The sequence below is a fragment of the Balaenoptera musculus genome, chromosome 4 (assembly GCF_009873245.2).
Source record: "Balaenoptera musculus isolate JJ_BM4_2016_0621 chromosome 4, mBalMus1.pri.v3, whole genome shotgun sequence".
NCBI classification, from domain to species: domain Eukaryota; kingdom Metazoa; phylum Chordata; class Mammalia; order Artiodactyla; family Balaenopteridae; genus Balaenoptera; species Balaenoptera musculus.
Window position 1 is genome coordinate 62,948,611 of NC_045788.1, and position 17,493 is coordinate 62,966,103.

Here is a 17,493-nt window from a genome sequence, read left to right on the forward strand (position 1 = left end):
TTTGTAGAGGAAGATCCCCAATGAGGGCAAGGAGAGGAGAGAGTTGTGAAAAAGGATGGGGGATGCTTCCACCTTGGGTCAGATGGGGAAATGAATGTAAAGACCAACTTTGTGATCTAAGGTTAGGATAGATAAAATGGCTCCTTCAGGTGGGACCTTGATCTAGGTACAAAAGTCAGATCTAGCTCACCTCTAAGAGGTGAGGGTTTATAGCTGGGGCGGTATTTGGAATGGAAGCATGAGGAGTGATCATAGGGAGTCAGCAAGAGATAAGTATGAGGCTTTTCTGGCATTATTGAGGGCCATGGAGAAGTTAACAAGTTTGCCTGGACCTTGTACTTGATCAACAAGACTCCATGACTTCTCCAGAATGTGCTCAAGCAAAGATGGGGGCTGACATGGCAGAGACCTAAGGGCCTGGGGGTGCACAGGGCATTCATGAGAGCAGACAAGTGGCAGGGGCTCCATTTCTGCTCCAAAGGTGAAGGGTGAAGTGAGAGGAGCTGAACAATAGGAGGTGGCACTGGAAGCTGTAAGTGGGCAAGAAGAGGTGAGACACAAGCCTCAAGTTAATTCTTGGTGGGTGCCATGTGATGTGGTGGTGAGAGAGGAGGCTGATGAGGCATAGAGATGGCCATCAGAAGAGTTGGAGCTGATGAAGGACTAAAGTACAAAATATCAGAGGTTCATCAGAAGGTTGATGGGTTAGACGAGGAAGTCATTCAGAAACAGGAACTGGGTCCCAAAGATGGGTAATCAAAGGAGGTAAGGATCTCAATAGCAGACAGTGAACCCCATGGAAAGAGGAGTTGTGATTGTGAGCTAGTAGTTTGGAGAGGCACTGGGAGCTGGAGTCAGATCAATGTTTCTTCTTTCTCTGGAGTCCACATATGCCCATAGAAGAGATCAGTGGAGGACATAAAGAAATAAACTGGGCGAGAGAGGAGAAGCATGGGGCCAAGCTGGACTGGAGTAAAATCTGACAAGTCGACATTTAATTATTGTTCCTGGAACTTCCACTTGCAGAAACAATGAAGTTAATAATGCTACAGAGGATGTCCTTTGTAAGCAAAGCACATTATCTTTGGCTGCTCATGGATGTAGTTACATTACAGCACACAGGATGGGATTTGAATACACACCATTTATGGTACAATATGATTGGCCCTACTTATGCCATTTCATCTGGATCATTTTCAAACACTACGTCATTCCCATGGGGCCATATACAGCTACCATTTTGTAACAAGATCATCTTTTTCTAGAATTATTTCCATGATTGTTTAATTTTCTCTAACAATGGTGAAATACAGATTCAGAGCACTTGGCGGGGGGGTTGTTTTTTGGGGTTTTTTAAATTTTTGGCTGCGTTGGGTTTTTGTTGCCACGCACGGGCTTTCTCTAGTTATGGCGAGCGGGGGCTACTCGTTGTTAGCGTGCATGGGCTTCTCATAGCCGTGGCTTCTCTTGTTGCAGAGCCCGGGCTCTAGGCGCACGGACTTCAGCAGTTGTGGCATGTGGGCTCAGTAGTTGTGACACACGGGCTCAGTAGTTGTGGCTCATGGGCTTAGTTGCTCCACAGCATGTGGGATCTTCCTGGACCAGGGCTCGAACCCGTGTCCCCTGCATTGGCAGGCGGATTCTTAACCACTGTGCCACCAGGGAAACCCAGGGTGGGTTTTTTTAATTCTGTCCCCCATCACACTTTAATGTTGCCCTCCAACTACCCATTTTTGTTTTGTGAGTTTTTTCTCGTTATAAAACTAATACATGCTCATTTAGAAAATAAAAAATAATAGCAAATTATGATGCAAAAATTACCTAGAAATCCAACATCCAGAGATCACCACTAATAATTATTTGGAGCACTTATGTTTAGTGTTTTTTTTCTACACTTACACATGTACAAATATACATTTAAAAAACAAATTGGGATTATACTGTATAATTTGTATATTTTTCACTTAACATCATATTGTAAGCATTTTCATTAACCTGACAATATGGTTTTTAAGAATTACATTCCTTTGTGTAGGATGCACCATACTATTTAATAATTTTCCTATGTTGGGTATTTAGATTATTTCTAAAAACTTAACTATTATAAACAATGCCATGTTGAATATCTTCACTCTGATTTTTGTCTACATTTTCCATTATTTCTCTAGGAGAGATTTCCAAATGTGTAATTTCTAGGTCAAAGATACACCTTTTCAAGAGAGAGAAAGAATTCAAAATCGCTTTTAATCATATGGTTATTTTTTTTAAGTAGTATATTTGAGTAATAATGTTTTGTTTTGTTTTTTTTATAAATTTATTTATTTATTTATTTATTTGGCTCTGTTGGGTCTTTCTTTCTGTGCGAGGGCTTTCTCCAGTTGCGGTGAGCGGGGGCCACTCTTCATCGTGGTGCGCGGGCCTCTCACTATCGCGGCCTCTCTTGTTGTGGAGCACAGGCTCCAGACGCGCAGGCTCAGTAGTTGTGGTGCACGGGCTTAGTTGCTCCGTGGCATGTGGGATCTTCCCAGACCAGGGCTCGAACCCGTGTCCCCCGCATTGGCAGGCAGATTCTCAACCACTGCGCCACCAGGGAAGCCCAGTAATAATGTTTAATTTATAATTTATATTTATACCACCTCTATCTTCTCAGGAAATTTGTTTTTGATTAAAAACGATTTCACATAGAATAATATCAGATTTTTAAAATACACCTTTTTTAAACCACTATTTTACAAAATATAAAGTATCTGCACTTACCTCCAAATATTGTTTGGGGGCAACCAGGTTGATCCAATCCTCCATTTGGGTAGAAGTCTATGTTTCCTAATGGTTCCCTGTAGCCCAGTGCTAAAAGACAATATACTACACTTTTATACTGCTTTGAACTTTTCCCATCTCATAGCTCATTTGCCTGTTTAGAATATAGGCAGAGATTGTCTTATTCTTGTCTTTGCTGCTATTGTTGTCGTTAAACCTATTTAAATATTTTGTCCAAAGTTAGCCAGATAGTTAGTTAGAAAGCAGTGATTTCCAAGTAGGAGACTATGAAGCTAGTAACAGAATTTATTTCCCATATTTCTGAAAATGTAAGAGAATTTGGTCACTCATTCACCACATGGCTGATAAAATGATATGTTTCATGTTTATATTTGGCTGGAACACTCATTGCTAGGTGCTTCCTGAGCCTCTAATTACATTTGTGTAAGTCTTTAATGAATAAGAAACAGGAAAAAATGAACCTTCACTTAGTAGGAGAAACCTTTAAAGTTTGGGGATCTAGGATGGTTAAAAGATTGGAAACTCTTCTAGAAAATGGGGACCTAGAAAATTATAGATAGATTTAATAATTGCTTATTCTCTTTGACCTTGTAACTCCAAAGTAATCAGTAAAATGCTTGATTAAAAGATTATACAGGGACTTCCCTGGTGGTCCAGTGGTTAAGACTCCGCGCTTCCACTGCAGGGGGCATTGGTTCAGTCCCTGGTCGGGGAACTAAGATCCCACATGCCGTGTAGTGTGGCCAAAAAAAAAAAAAAAAAAAAAGATTATACATATGTATGTATGTATATATATGTATACACACATATATAGTGTATCATTGCAATAATGATAATAGCTATTATATGTTCAGGAAACTACATGTGTCTGTGGGTGTGATACTAGGGGTTTTACACAGATTTCTTCTAATTTTCACAATGTCTGAAAAGTAGCCATTGGTAAATTCAGATGAAGTAAGTTACAGATGAAGATTCTGGGGCTTGGAGGACTTATGGACCAAACATGATATCACCAGAAAGAACCAAACCTGGGATTTGAGTCCACCTCTGCCTTGACTGCAAAGCTTATATTTTTCCTTCAAAATTTGCCCTCTTCAAGAACAAAAAATAAATTACTCTATGCCATCAAGCATTAAAATAGCATTGAGGTACTGCACCTAAGTAAGGTAATACTTTGCAAACTGCATAGTAAGAACACAGCTATTTCACAGAGAAACTTCTTCTAAGGCAAACAATTGCTGAATACCACACCAGAGTGCCCACAATAGGCAGTCAAGTGTGTTTCAGGTGGTTGTATCACAAAGGAGATGTACTATTAAATGTCCACTCTGGTCTGTCCCCTCAGCTCTCCCCCAAGTTCCTACTCCAGCTCTTCTCCCAGACATCTGGATATAAAGACCCATCTGTAACATCAGCCCAACCCCCAAGCCATGTACCCAATCCCAGAAATGAAATCAACACCATGAAAGATAGAAATAGCCAGGAAGATCCACAGAGAGCTAGAGACCTATAGGTGGTTCAGAAATGCTCTGTGTGGAAAGACACAACACTTAAACATATCTTTCAGCTTAAGGTAATAATGACAAAGAACCAACAAAAACAGGGAATCATGCATCCAAACCCAGTTGTACTGATGGAAACATTTGTCCACATGGTGTGCAAATCAGCCTGTCCTTGACTGGTCAAGATGATCACTTTAAAAATAATAGGAGACAATGGGAAACGTACCTCTACTCCATCAGGAGATCCTGGGTGCCTGCATTAAAGCAGCTTCCCTTCAGTATTCTTGTGGATTTGGAAACTTGCCCCGTAGGAAAAGAGGGAATCTAGAGGAACCTGATCCACCCCTGCATGACGATCCCCCTAGGGGGAGACTCTTTAGGAGTTTGGGGGTGAGGGTGTGGGTGGTCACTGACCCACAAGGAATGTTACCATCAATGTCAGAATGGATGACGTCAACGAACTGTGCGTCACCGGGATCTAATCTGTCCTCTGGAGGTCTCCCATTGAATAAAGGGCCTGCAGGGTCCAGACCTGGAAGGAAAACAGAGTCGGCTTGGCAGCCCCACGCCATGAGTCACCTGCAGCTGGGCTTTGGATCCCTGCCCACGGAGATGGCTCACAGGCTGCGGGGCATCCTCAGGTGGACAAGCACTCGCATTCCCATCCTGCTGTGTCAGGCTCCTTTCCACAGCCCTGTATAGCCTTTTCCCACACTAAAGGTGGTTACCCTCACAGCGCCCCCTGAGAACTCATCCAGACTCCATCTGGAGGTGTACTATACCTTGTGCAGGGCTCCACGGCAGGGAGTGCACAGACATATGGGGACCAGGGACTGGGATAAACTGGTTCCTCAGGAAAAAAGCATCTAAGGGTGCATATAAAAAGCAGACACTATACGTATCTTTATCTCATTTTAAATAATCCAGAAACTTCACTCAACTTTTCTTTCTTGTTATTAAAAAAACTCCTTTATTGTTTCCATTTTTATTCACATTTACCAGCTCACCTGGTCCACATCACAAAGGCGAAAGGTAGCTATTGTCATTCCCATTTTACAGATGAATGAACTGAGGTTAAGGGAGGTCAAGTGTCTTAGCCAGGGCCACAGCCTCACAATGCAACCACCTCTCTCTGTTGAGCTTTTGATTTCATTGAACTGGGTTTGGCAAACTGAGTGGGAAAGTGTGAGACTCACTGGTCAGGCCAGGTATTAGACTAGGTATGGAAGAGGGAAATTAAGTGGGTGCCAGTTCCTGCAGAATTAACCCACCCCATAAATGCCTGAACTGATTTCTTGCTCTTGGTCAATGTTAGCTGGACATTCCTCACCATTATTATGAAACAGCTGCAAAAACAAGAGAGCAGCTCCTACGATGATGTAACCACAAACTAAAAACGAAACACCAGAGGATCCCAAAGACCTTGCTAACTAGAAACTTACCTGGAGTGACAAAGGTTTCAAGGGATGTCTCTGAGTTTTTAATCTATGAAGGTCATTTTAAATGACATCCCCTATCCCCCGGTGGTATAAAATCCAAGAGATAGCATCTTTGCCTCAGCAGTCCTGGTTCTAGCCCCAATCTCTCCATTTCTCCCTGGCCAACACCCTTGCTTCCTTGAGGCATGTCTTTATCTGCCTCCTAATTTTATCTCCCTCTGTCTCCCCCACCCACCCCACCCGCCAGCTTTTCTTCCTCTTCTATCTGCTCCCAACTGAAACTGATGTGGGGAGGAGGTGGATCAACACCCAGGTACCCAAGTCCACAGGATATTCTCTGCACAGAATGAGAAACTCATAACCTTGGAAAGACCTTGCTGGGGAAGCCTCCCCCTCCTCACATGAAACAGCATCATTTCCAGTCTGAGAAAATGAACAGTAAGAGCCTCAGTTTATAGCAACCTCCAGATCCACAGCAGATACATTGGCTTACCATATAAAATCCAAACCAGGGCAATTTTGAAAGTGATAAGACTGCTATTAATAATTGTGCCAGGACAGAAGACACAAATGAGGACTGTCACAGTAAACTTGGACATATGATCTCCTTAGATAAGTCATAGCAAATGATCAGCTTATACTGTCAGCCAAAAATCACAAACTGCCCTAAAAAAGCTGCATATTTTGTGTGAGCAGAGACCATTGGAGTCAGATGGATGTGACATGGAACCCCAAACCTAGCATTAACCAGCTGTGTGATCTTAAGCAGGTTACTTTACTTCTCTGAACCTCAGTTTCCTTATCTGCAAAATAGAGGTAGAATTAATTGCTACTTCAAAAGACTTACCAAAGCACTCTGGGATCTGAATCCAGAATATTGAAATTATTATAGAATAGAAACAAAAATGACAAAATGGAGCTCTTTCTTGTTGCTCTGTGATAGCCAGAAAAGTGTCTAGCTAGTGATCCCTGGCTTTGATTACAAGATTAACCAGTTTGAGAATTTGATAAAAGCTCTGGACCTCTCCCCAGGACAGACGTCAAACATTTTGCATGCATTTTCAGGGGCCTCTTACTCCCATCCCCAAGGTCACCATGAACTAACTCTCCAAGGCAGTGCCGTCCAATAGAAATATAATGTGAGCCACATATATAATTTAAAAATTTCTAGCAACCACTTTAAAAAAGTAAAAAGAAACAAGGAGGATTGACTTTAATGATATATTTTATCTAACCCAATATAGCAGAAAATTATTTCAACATGTAATCAATATAAAAAATTTGAAATTTTTTAATACCCTTCTTTTGTACCTAGTCTTCAAATTCCAGTGTGTGTTTTGCATTTACAGCACATCTCGATTTGCATTAACAACATTTCAGGTGCTCAGTGGCACATGTGGCTTGTGGCTACTATATTGGACAACACAGCTTTGTGGTCATTTCCTAAAGTATGGTGTTCAGACCACCTGCATCTTCTGGTTAAAAGTACAGACCACCGGGAATTCCCTGGTGGTCCAGTGGTTAGGACTCCACGCTTCCACTGCAAGGGACATGGGTTTGATCCCTGGTTGGGGAACTAAGATCCCACATGCCTCACAGCGTGGCCAAAAAAAAAAAAAAAAAGGAAGTACAGACTCCTGGATCCCAAGCCCAGAGATTCCAATTCAGCAAGTTGGCATTGTATCCAGCGCCCCAAGGTGATTTTTGCAAGAATCAGATTTAATGTATTATCAAGTGATGTAGGTACTTGAAATGTTTTTAAACCCATTCATTTCTGCCATCTTCTGTTGAGGAAATTAATGAAAAGTAATACCAGGAGATGTGCCTGGAGAGCAAAAGGAGAAGGAAGAGCAGAAAAAAAAAGGGAAATGGAAGAGATGAAGCAGCCTTCTGGTCTAGATAATTAACAAGCAGAATCACCCAGTTCTTGGGAGTTGGGAGGGAATTATGTCCTTGGGTAACAAGCCAAATTCCCGCCCCTCAATCCAGTGATCCCACTCTGGCAGGGCAGTGGAAGGTGAGTGGAGAAGGGAGATGCTTTACCCCTGAAATAGCTCTCAGTAACAGGTGAGATTGACCTTGGGGCTCAGAGAGGATGAGGAGTTGGGAGAACATGGGTCAATCAGAGGAGACAGAAAGTTGAGCTGCAGACTGTTGGCTGAGTCCAGGTCACAGAGCAGGGCCACGTGGGCCCAGGGTGGAAGGGAGGTTGGCTCAGGGAATCCCCATGGTCAGAGGCCAGGTTACATTGCATTCCCATCCAAAGTAGTCGTGGGAACAGGTTCACTGGGAGGCTGAGGAGCAAAATTAGGGGGTAGATAGAATAAGGCAGTGGTGGGCTAGAGCCCCCCAGCACCAGCACTGGAGAGCAGATTTTGCTTATCTCTTCCCAAACTGTGTGGTCAGTGATGTCAGGTCAGTAGCTTGAAATCAGCCACAGTGGGAGTATTTACATCATGGAAATCAACAAATGCTATAAATCTTTTTTTTTTTTTTTTTTTTTTGAGAGCTGATCAGCTTCTAAACACACCACTGGGAAAAGTCCCAGCTCCCAGAGGAGAAGCTCCCAATAGACAAGGAAAACAAGCACATCTGAGCCATCTGTCCTTTGTACCCATAAGGGAAAATGAATTTATAAAAAGTAAAGACATACTGCTTTCTAAAACATTATAGTAATAATTTTAAAAAATTGAAAAAGAGCTTTGCTTCCCTAGGAAAGCAGGTAAATAAGATAAGGGGAACCTTGGCCTTTGGGGTGAAAGTGAGAAAAAAAAATAGCCAGGAAAAAGAATGTGACCTCAAGTACCAAGGTTAGAAGAGACACCAGCCAATGTGGGGGGCGGGGTGTGTATGTGAGAGAGAGAGAGAGATTTAGGGCAGGGGGTGGTGGTGGGGACATGCCCAGGGCCACATGTCAAATTAAGTAGCACATTCAGACCTGTGGCTCTGAAAGGTTACCTCCCAAATGCAGTTGGTTTGAATCATTTACCTCTCCCCTCCCTCCCTCTGTTCACATCTACCTTCCAGATTTCCTAGATTTGGAATGGCTATCTCAATGTAAGGATCGATTCTGGGAAGGTATGGAAGCCTTGAGTCTCTGAAAGAAGAAGCCTCCCTCAGCCCTTCATCTGTAGCTATGGAAAGTTACAGAACACTAGGCAAATGAACCCAGCAAGGGATCTTTGTTTGGAATTTCACATGCTGTGTTTCTGAGGGTTTTTATTCGGCTTTGGCCTGAAAAGCCGATATTCACAGAGTAGGCTCCAGACAACATAATTCCCATCTCATTTTCCTATCATGAGGCTCCAGCTATGCCTGGGGATATATTAGGTATATAGTTCAAACTATCTTGGATTATGAAATGAAAGGAAGAAGGCTATCTGCTTGGGGCAAAATCCCCATGGGATGTAGCTGTTGTTTCTAGCCAGAAGAGAAATAAAGTCACCACCAAATCTTTTCTATGGCCATATAAATTACAAATTGCTTTGCACATATTTTATTAAATAATAAATTAATATTGCTAGGTCATTACTACTATGGTCTTCCCTTTGCACAAGAGGACAATTTGCTCAGAGAGGTTAAGTAATTGGAAGAGCTGGCTTTGAACCCAAGGATAGGATTGCCTGCATCATGCTCCCCCAGGGAACACCCTGAGCAGTCTGGTTACCCTGTGCCCATTCACAGGAAGCCTTACCTGTATTCTTCCAGCTGGCCATTGTACCTTTCCAACAAACCCAGCTTACGTGGGCTCCTAGACTTACTCCAATCATGTATATGTCTCCAGAGAAGCGCTCCTTCTGCCTGGAATTTCAAGAGGTCCATCGTTATAAATTGTGAGGGGCCAAGGAGTTGACAACATCTGGAGAAATTTCCTAACTGTTGACTTCGGAGAAACATTCTGGGCACCTTATATCATTCTCTTATTGAAATGTCACAACACCCACACAAACTAATGCTATTCTTTTGATTATACAGCTGAGGAGGACTGAGACCAGGGTTGAAGTCATCTGCCCAAGGTCAGGCAGGGAGGGGGCAGGGCAGAATTCAAACTGGTCTGGTCCAACTCCACAACTTATGCCTTCACCTTTATGCCATGGTGTCTCCATTCATGCTTCTGCTAGAAACCAAGCCTGAGACATCCCTTAAAACCTTCCCAACTGAGAAGGGCACACCAAACATTTTGATGAACTCCTTTATGTCCATGCTGGCTCAGTTAATGAAGTCACCATGGAGAGGGAAGGAAGGAAAGAAAGGGGCGGGGCACACTAACCATAGTCCTGGGCCAGCCAGTCATGAGTCATTTTAATATTCACTTTCCCAAAGTCTGTGGCTTAAGTAGGAAGCTCATGTAAAATTTATGTCACCCCTGGCCACAGTGGCCAACAGGTGTGGACTCTCTGAAGCTAGTCTGATGTCAAGTCACTTTTTTTTTTTTCATAAAAAGGACAGTTCATGAGATAGATTAAATTAAATTTAATTTAAGATTTATTTCATCTTTGTAAGTCTTCTGAAAAAAAATCATACTCACACACAAATCGTTTCATCAGACCATGTGTATCCGTTTTGGTTTGGATAATCTGGTCACTAAACTTTTGGCATTTCTAAGAAAGGAAGAGCATAGAAGTGAGAAGTTGAGGAAAACTCTAGCATTGAAGCCAGGAAAACCCCTAGACAGAACCTCTCATACCATTAGACACCTTTATGTGAGTTAGAAAAAGCTGCCCCTTCCTCAGGACCCTTTGCTGTCATTCACTAGAAAATTATCATAATAGACATATAAATCTACAATGTCTACAATGACAATGGTGCTCTCTTAGATAGGTGCCCTGTGCAGTGCACAATCTGCACAACCATATGCATGGGCCTTGCCTCGGGGCCTTCCCTTCACCTTCCCTGGGGCTTATTCAGATTTGCAAAACATTGCAAAAATAGTCCTTCTGGTCACTGTAGTTATCTCTTGGCTTTAAATATCCAGATAATGAGCCAGTTTCAATTTGGCCCTGAATCATCTAAGAGAATTCTCCCTTACCAGCATTTGGTCGATAAATTCCTTCAAGACTATTGCTACTTTTCTGGTCTTTCTAGAGGCATGGTTGTATATTACAGTTGTAGCTCCTTGATTCCAATCAACAACAACCACGTTCATGTCATCTACAGAGAGCAAACCCTCTACTAAGTCCTCCATCCAAACTGGAGGAGAGCCTGTCGGCCTGAATCCATGGACAGTGAAGATGGTTTTCTTGGTCACGTTCAAGTTCCCCAAAACTGTGGAGTTGATGGCCTGTGCGCAGGTCGGGTTTCTCCTTGTGTAGAGCATCAGCTTCACATTTAGTCCCGTTCCAACCACTGCACTGTGAAAGCTCAGTTTGGTAAATGAAGGACATGTTTCATCTGTGTCTGAAAATAAAAATTAGATGGCATTGTGACAGTTCTTTCCTTAGTTGGGCATCAAGCAAGAGTGCTGTCCTACACTCTTTGGAGTTCTTTCTATGTACCTCACGGCTCCTAGCAAGAGGCTGGATCTAGTTGAATGAAGTTGCAAAGTCAGACCTGATTCGGAGTTCATAAGTAGTAACTTCTTTTTCACTAAGAAAACCATTTTTCCAAATCCTACCCTCTTTCAACGTCTAACCCAAAAGTCACCTCAACGAAGCCTTCTCCAACTCTCCCAGCCATAATTACTGTCTGTCCTTAAACCCAGAACTCCCCAAACCCCTCTATGTGCCACACTGACAGCACAATGAAGACATTTTCAGGGATGTATTATGGGTATTTCTGTACATATGTGTCTATCCCACTAGACCACAGTTTCCTTGAAATGGTGCCTTGTAATCTTGTGTATCCCTCACAGTGCCCAGCACATGGTAGAGGACTCAATAACAGAATCTGTGGGGTCCAAGCATCTCTTTCCTTGTCTATAGCACCCACCTGGGATGGTGGTAGAGAACATGATGTGCCTTGCCCTGCACCTTTCAGAAGCATCTGAAACTGTTAACCATGGTGGCCTTTCTTGGGCTCTCTCTCTCCTTCTTTGCTCAAGCACCACCTTTAGCATATGTCCTGCTGACTAGGCTCTAAGAATGGAAAGGCTGGGGATGTAATGGGAACAGCTTAAGATGAGCTGAAAGTAAGGGAATGTTTTATGGCAGAAAGTAAGAGAGTGTTTAAAAACATGTTATAGGGACATAGGAACCAGCTTAAAGGGGCTTCTGCTGGCCAGATCTGGGATAACTTGAGGACAAAATAATTAAGGAGAGTAATGAATGATAGGCCTTTGAAAACCAGGAATCCATGATTCCATAACAAATAAATACATAAATAAAGAAACATGGAGAAGAGAGGAGGACTCTTACAATATAATGCTGAATGCAAACTGTTAAATGTGGAATGCATGCTGGAGTGGAAATTCATCATTTTGCAACCATAATAACAAAGATTGGTTAGGCAAGAATCATCAATGGATGCTAAACTGAGGTTGGGGTGGGGATGTGGATCTTGAGGAGGAGCATGATATTTGTACGGTTTTAAAGTGTCTCCCACAGGGACTTCCCTGGTGGTCCAGTGGGTAAGACTCCATGCTCCCAATGCAGGGGGCCCAGGTTCGATCCCTTGTCAGGGAACTAGATCCCACACGCATACCGCAACTAAGAAGTCCGCACGCCACAACTAAAGATCCCGCATGCTGCAACTAAGACCCAGCACGACCTAAATAAATAAATAAATAAATATTAAAAAAAAAATAAAGTGTCTCCCACAGATTGCTCATTAGAGATTAGGCAAGAAATAGTAACTGTAAGATCGAGAAAGTGAACAATACCTTGACAAGGTTATCAAACTTGACATCACCAATGAGGAGCAGATGGATATCATGTGCCTATAGCTGTAATGCACTGGGAAGGACACAGCTTCACCTGTGAAGTGTTCTAGTAGGGAATGCATAGCTGGAATCTAACCATGAGGAAAAATCAGACAAACATAAAATGAGGAATATTCTATTTTTTAAAGAAAGAACCTGTATGCTTAAAAAAAAAAAAAAATCAATGTCATAAATGACAAAGAAAGACTGGAAATGTTCTACATTAAAGGAGACTAAGGCTTCCTTGGTAGTGCAGTGGTTAAGAATCCGCCTGCCAATGCAAGGGACACGGGTTCGAGCCCTGGTCCAAGAAGATCCCACATGCCGCGGAGCAACTAAGCCCATGTACCACAACTACTGAGCCTGTGCTCTAGAGCCCGCACGCTGCAACCACGGAAGCCCGCACGCCTAGAGCCCATGCTCCGCAACAAGAGAAGCCACCGCAGTGAGAAGCCTGCGCACCACAACAAAGAATAGCTTCCGAAAAAAAAAAAAAAAGAATAGCTTCCGCTCACCACAACTAGAGACAGTCTGCGTGCAGCAATGAAGACCCAACGCAGCTAAAAATAAATGAAAAAAAAAAAAAAAAGTAAACCTCTGATCGACATTGGTATCCAGACACAATAATATGATGATTGGGAGGACTATTTTTTAAATTATAATAATAATTATTATATATTATTATTACTATTATTGTGACCCCCCCCCCCCCCCACATCCTGCTTGATTGAGAGAGAACAGGAGCAGGTGAACTGGAGCAGCAGACAATCCCCAGCTCCAAGCTGGAAATGGCCTTTTAGGATTTTCAGGAGAGGGGGCAAGGCCCTAACCATGACCATTCTTCAGGAGAGGGAACAGACTGGGAAGGCAGTTGACTAGCAACTGGCCCAAAAAAAGACAAGAGTGCCTTGGGAAACATCTGTTCTGACTTCTTCCAATAAGAATTTAGGAACCATTTGCCCTGGGCTCCTATTCTCAGTGAATCTGCACTTGCACACCCAGGAATTGCTCCTCCCTTATTCTGAGCCTCAGAGTGGCCTTCATCCTGGGGGCTCTACCTTTCCTTCACAACCTGGGTCCATTCATGGATACTTTTACTTGAAACTTCTTGCAAAGGCTCTGGTACTTAGGAGTGAGTGAACTTCCAAAATAGAATGAGCAAAAGAAGCTCAAATAGAAGGTTAGAAATTAAGGAGGCTTTGAAATGCCTCACCCTAGAAAAGATGTGGCTAAAAATTGAGCCCCAAAGTCACACATTCCTCCTTTTACTCTGTACTATCCAGTAGATTGTGCAGTAAAACATGCTCACAATGTAAATACTGTCTTTTTTCCTTTTTTTCCCCAGCTTTATTGAGATATAATTGACAAATAATATTGTGTAAATTTAAGGTGTACAATGTGATAATTTAATATATATATTAAGAAATGATTACAACAATAAGGTTAGTTAACACATTCATCTCACGTAGTTAACTTGTGTGTGTGCATGTGTGTGTGTGTGTCTATGTGTGTGAGAGGAGAACATTTAAGATCTACTGCCTTAGCAAATTTCAAATATACAATACAGTATTGTTAACTATAGTCACCATGCTGTGCATTAGATGCCCAGGACTTATTCAGCTATGTAAATATTTTCTCCATCTGTTGGCCCCTTTCATTTTTCTCTTCCTGTAGATCACTTGCCCCAGGTGAACACGGACTGAAACTTATCTGGTGCTTGTAGAGCAAGTCCCAGAGTAAATAATTGACTGTTCAATTAGTCATTTTATTGGACAGGAAGAGTCACAGGGTAGGGCTGAGCCTCTGGGTCTTAGACATCAGTAAAACTGGGTTTTGTTCCTGGTTGTGTGACTGACTCACCAGGTGGCCTGGGGAAATTAAGTCATCTTTCGCTTGCTACCTACCTGCCCAAGAAATTTATGCGGCAGAAATTAATTATGAATGAGGTCATACTGGAAAAGATAGAGATCCCTTTCCAAAGAAGGGGACTGCTTAATTACTAGGGTTTGTTCATTTTGAGCCAATTGAGCAATATTATGTCAATGTGTCATAAACCATGTGTCTGAGTACTTGGAAGGCTCAGAGATGCATCCTGAAGTTTGGGGCCAGAGCTATTTTTCAGCAGAAACTGCCAACTTTAATGACTATGGAATGCTTCAACCAATCTTTTTGGCTTGCTGAGTCCTTACTAGAAGCCCTTAAAATTGACAGTTACAGAAAGGCAAGAAGGGCAGAACAAATGGGTTTTTATTTTTCATTTGATAGAACCACTGTGACTTCAAGTATTTTTAAATGTCTTAGTTATTTTTATAACAGCATTGTGCTCTGGAAAAGGCCATTGCTTTTGCTATGTGGATTGCCCTGTCTCTCTTTTCTTTGTTTTATTCCGTTTATATTTTCTTTCTCATACTGGGATGTTTATAGCCTGCTTTAATTTTTTTCTGGGATTGACCTTTATAACTTTATATGAAACACTTAAATCTCTATTTCATGGGATTTCAATGTGTAGCCTGTAGGTCAGAAATAGACTACATGCAGAACTGCTCCAGACTTAGCAATATTTATTCAGATTTATTTATCCTCCAACGTGAACTCCTGGCCAGGAGTTTTGGGCACCTGGAAACTGTATTTCAGACTGTTGTAGGGCATATTTCTAACTTCTGCCATGTGTCCTGCTGCTGACCTTTGTCAGAACAGTTGTCTTTCCTTATTCTGCTCCAGTCCTTGCTTTAGTAACTCGAGACAGTATCTAATGACCCTCTGTTATAAATGATGAGAGCCTTAGCACACTCAATACTTCTCCCCTCTACCTCCTGATTTTTATTAGTTATAAAATTACTTTTAGTTCATCTGGTGATTCCTTTTTTAGTTTAAAAATAAAATTTAAGGCTCTATTTCCTAGTGTATCAATCACAGAGAGCTTCTGTTCTAGTCACTGTATCTATTCTAGCTCCTCATTCCCTACCAAGAAAGATAAGAAAGTCACTGCACTTGTATTGCCTCCTGTATTGTATATCCTTCTTGACCTCTTCTTCAGAACACACACATACACACACACTCACACAAACACTGTCAAAATACAGTCAATCCTCTTTATTCGTGAATTTCATACTTGTGAATTCACCTACTCGTTAAAATTTATTGGTAACACCCCAAAGCAAGAATTTGTCACCCCTGCTCGGCATCCCGGTAGTTTGGGCGTGCCTCATCCAAGGGACATCCACTCCACTCCCCAGGAAGGAGGGCCGCCCCCTCTCTCCTTTTCCCTTCAGTGGTTTCTCTCCCTCCTCTTCCTCCCTGGCGGCAGATACACCCTGCCACTTGGGGAGAGGTCAGCAGGGGACCTCTGGTTTGCATTAGGAGGAGAAAACGATTTGACCTGCACTTTTCTCAAATCCAACTATGCCAACAAGAAAGCTGATACTTTTAGCCCTGGGTCAATTTCTCAATTGGTTGAAACCCAGACGGAAGAGGAGTGTGATGGCCACTCAGACCTCAGCAACAGACTGGGAGCCCTTGAGGGCCAAACCTTTCTTTTTTTTTTTTTTTTTTTTTTTTTAATTTATTTATTATTTATTTATTTATGTCTGTATTGGTCTTCGTTTCTGTGCGAGGGCTTTCTCTAGTTGCGGCAAGTGGGGGCCACTCTTCATCGCATTGCGCGGGCCTCTCATTATCGCGGCCTCTCTTGTTGCGGAGCACAGGCTCCAGATGCGCAGGCTCAGCAATTGTGGCTCACGGGCCCAGTTGCTCTGCGGTATGTGGGATCTTCCCAGACCAGGGCTCGAACCCGTGTCCCCTGCATTGGCAGGCAGATTCTCAACCACTGCGCCACCAGGGAAGCCCTCTTATTTTTAATAAATAAAAAAATTACATAATATTTAATACATTAAAAGAAGAATGCAGAATATCTGTGATAAAGCACAGCAATAAACACTCTACCTAAGAACTAAAATAAAACCCAGATGTATTTATAACCCCCAAAATCAGTACTTGAGGGGCTTTTGCAGTTATTCACAGCTAGGTGCTGAGTGGCAAAAAATCTAAGTTGCCCCACACATCACTCTCAGCTGAGGTCAAACACGGCGACACTTTGCCTTCTTGTTTCAGCTCTCATAGCAAATGTCCTTTACCTGGCCTCTTACTGCCATGTTTTTTGCTTCTTGTGCCTTTTCTTGGTGATTTCACTGTTTAAAATCCCCCAGACATAGTCCTCAAGTGCTGGCTGGCATTTCTAAACTCATGAAGGCTGTGACGTACCTTACAGAGAAAATGTGAGTGTGAGATAATTTTGTTCAGGTATGAGTTATAGTGCTGGCCATGAGTTCAATGTTAGCAAATCAACAATATATATTGGGACTTCCCTGGTGGTCCAGTGGGTAGGACTCCACACTCCCAATGCAGGGGGCCCTGGTTTGATCCCTGGTCAGGGAATGAGATCCCGCATGCATGCCACAACTAAGAGTTCGCATGCCACAACTAAGGGCCCACATGCTGCAGCAAAGATCCTATGAGCCGCAACTAAGACCTGGAACAGCCAAAATAAATAAATTAAGTAGATAAATGAATAAATAAATAAATAAATAAATATTTTAAAAAAAACTATATATAAAATAAGGTGTCTTTAAATAGAAACACACATAAAATAAGATTATGTATTGATCAGTCAACTAAAATGTCATAAGCAGAGGCTCACAGGAACCTAACCGTATATTCCCTCTAAGAGCAATGGTTCAGTAACTGCTACTTCAGTGCTTGTAGCGCCTTTACAGAACATGATCTACTGTGAATAAAGATGAAGTGTATATAAAAATTATCTTCTGGGATCATATTTCCCTGGCTATGTAGTTTTAGTTCTATAATATATGAGATTATTGCTCACAGTGAGTCCTTTTCCTAGCCTTCTCCATTCACCCCT

General features: G+C 42.3%; 1 protein-coding gene across 1 annotated transcript in view; it reads right to left on the reverse strand.

The window, feature by feature from the left end:
- The window catches only part of LIPH (lipase H), a 46,117-nt gene that overhangs the window by 19,823 nt on the left and 8,801 nt on the right, over positions 1–17,493 (reverse strand). Inside the window, exons 2-5 of the mRNA XM_036851119.1 lie at positions 10,749–11,116; positions 9,414–9,516; positions 4,711–4,812; positions 2,758–2,847 (exon numbers count right to left, since the gene is read on the reverse strand). Coding sequence (XP_036707014.1) covers positions 2,758–2,847; positions 4,711–4,812; positions 9,414–9,516; positions 10,749–11,116 — 663 coding nt within the window. The remainder of the gene's footprint in view (positions 1–2,757; positions 2,848–4,710; positions 4,813–9,413; positions 9,517–10,748; positions 11,117–17,493) is intronic.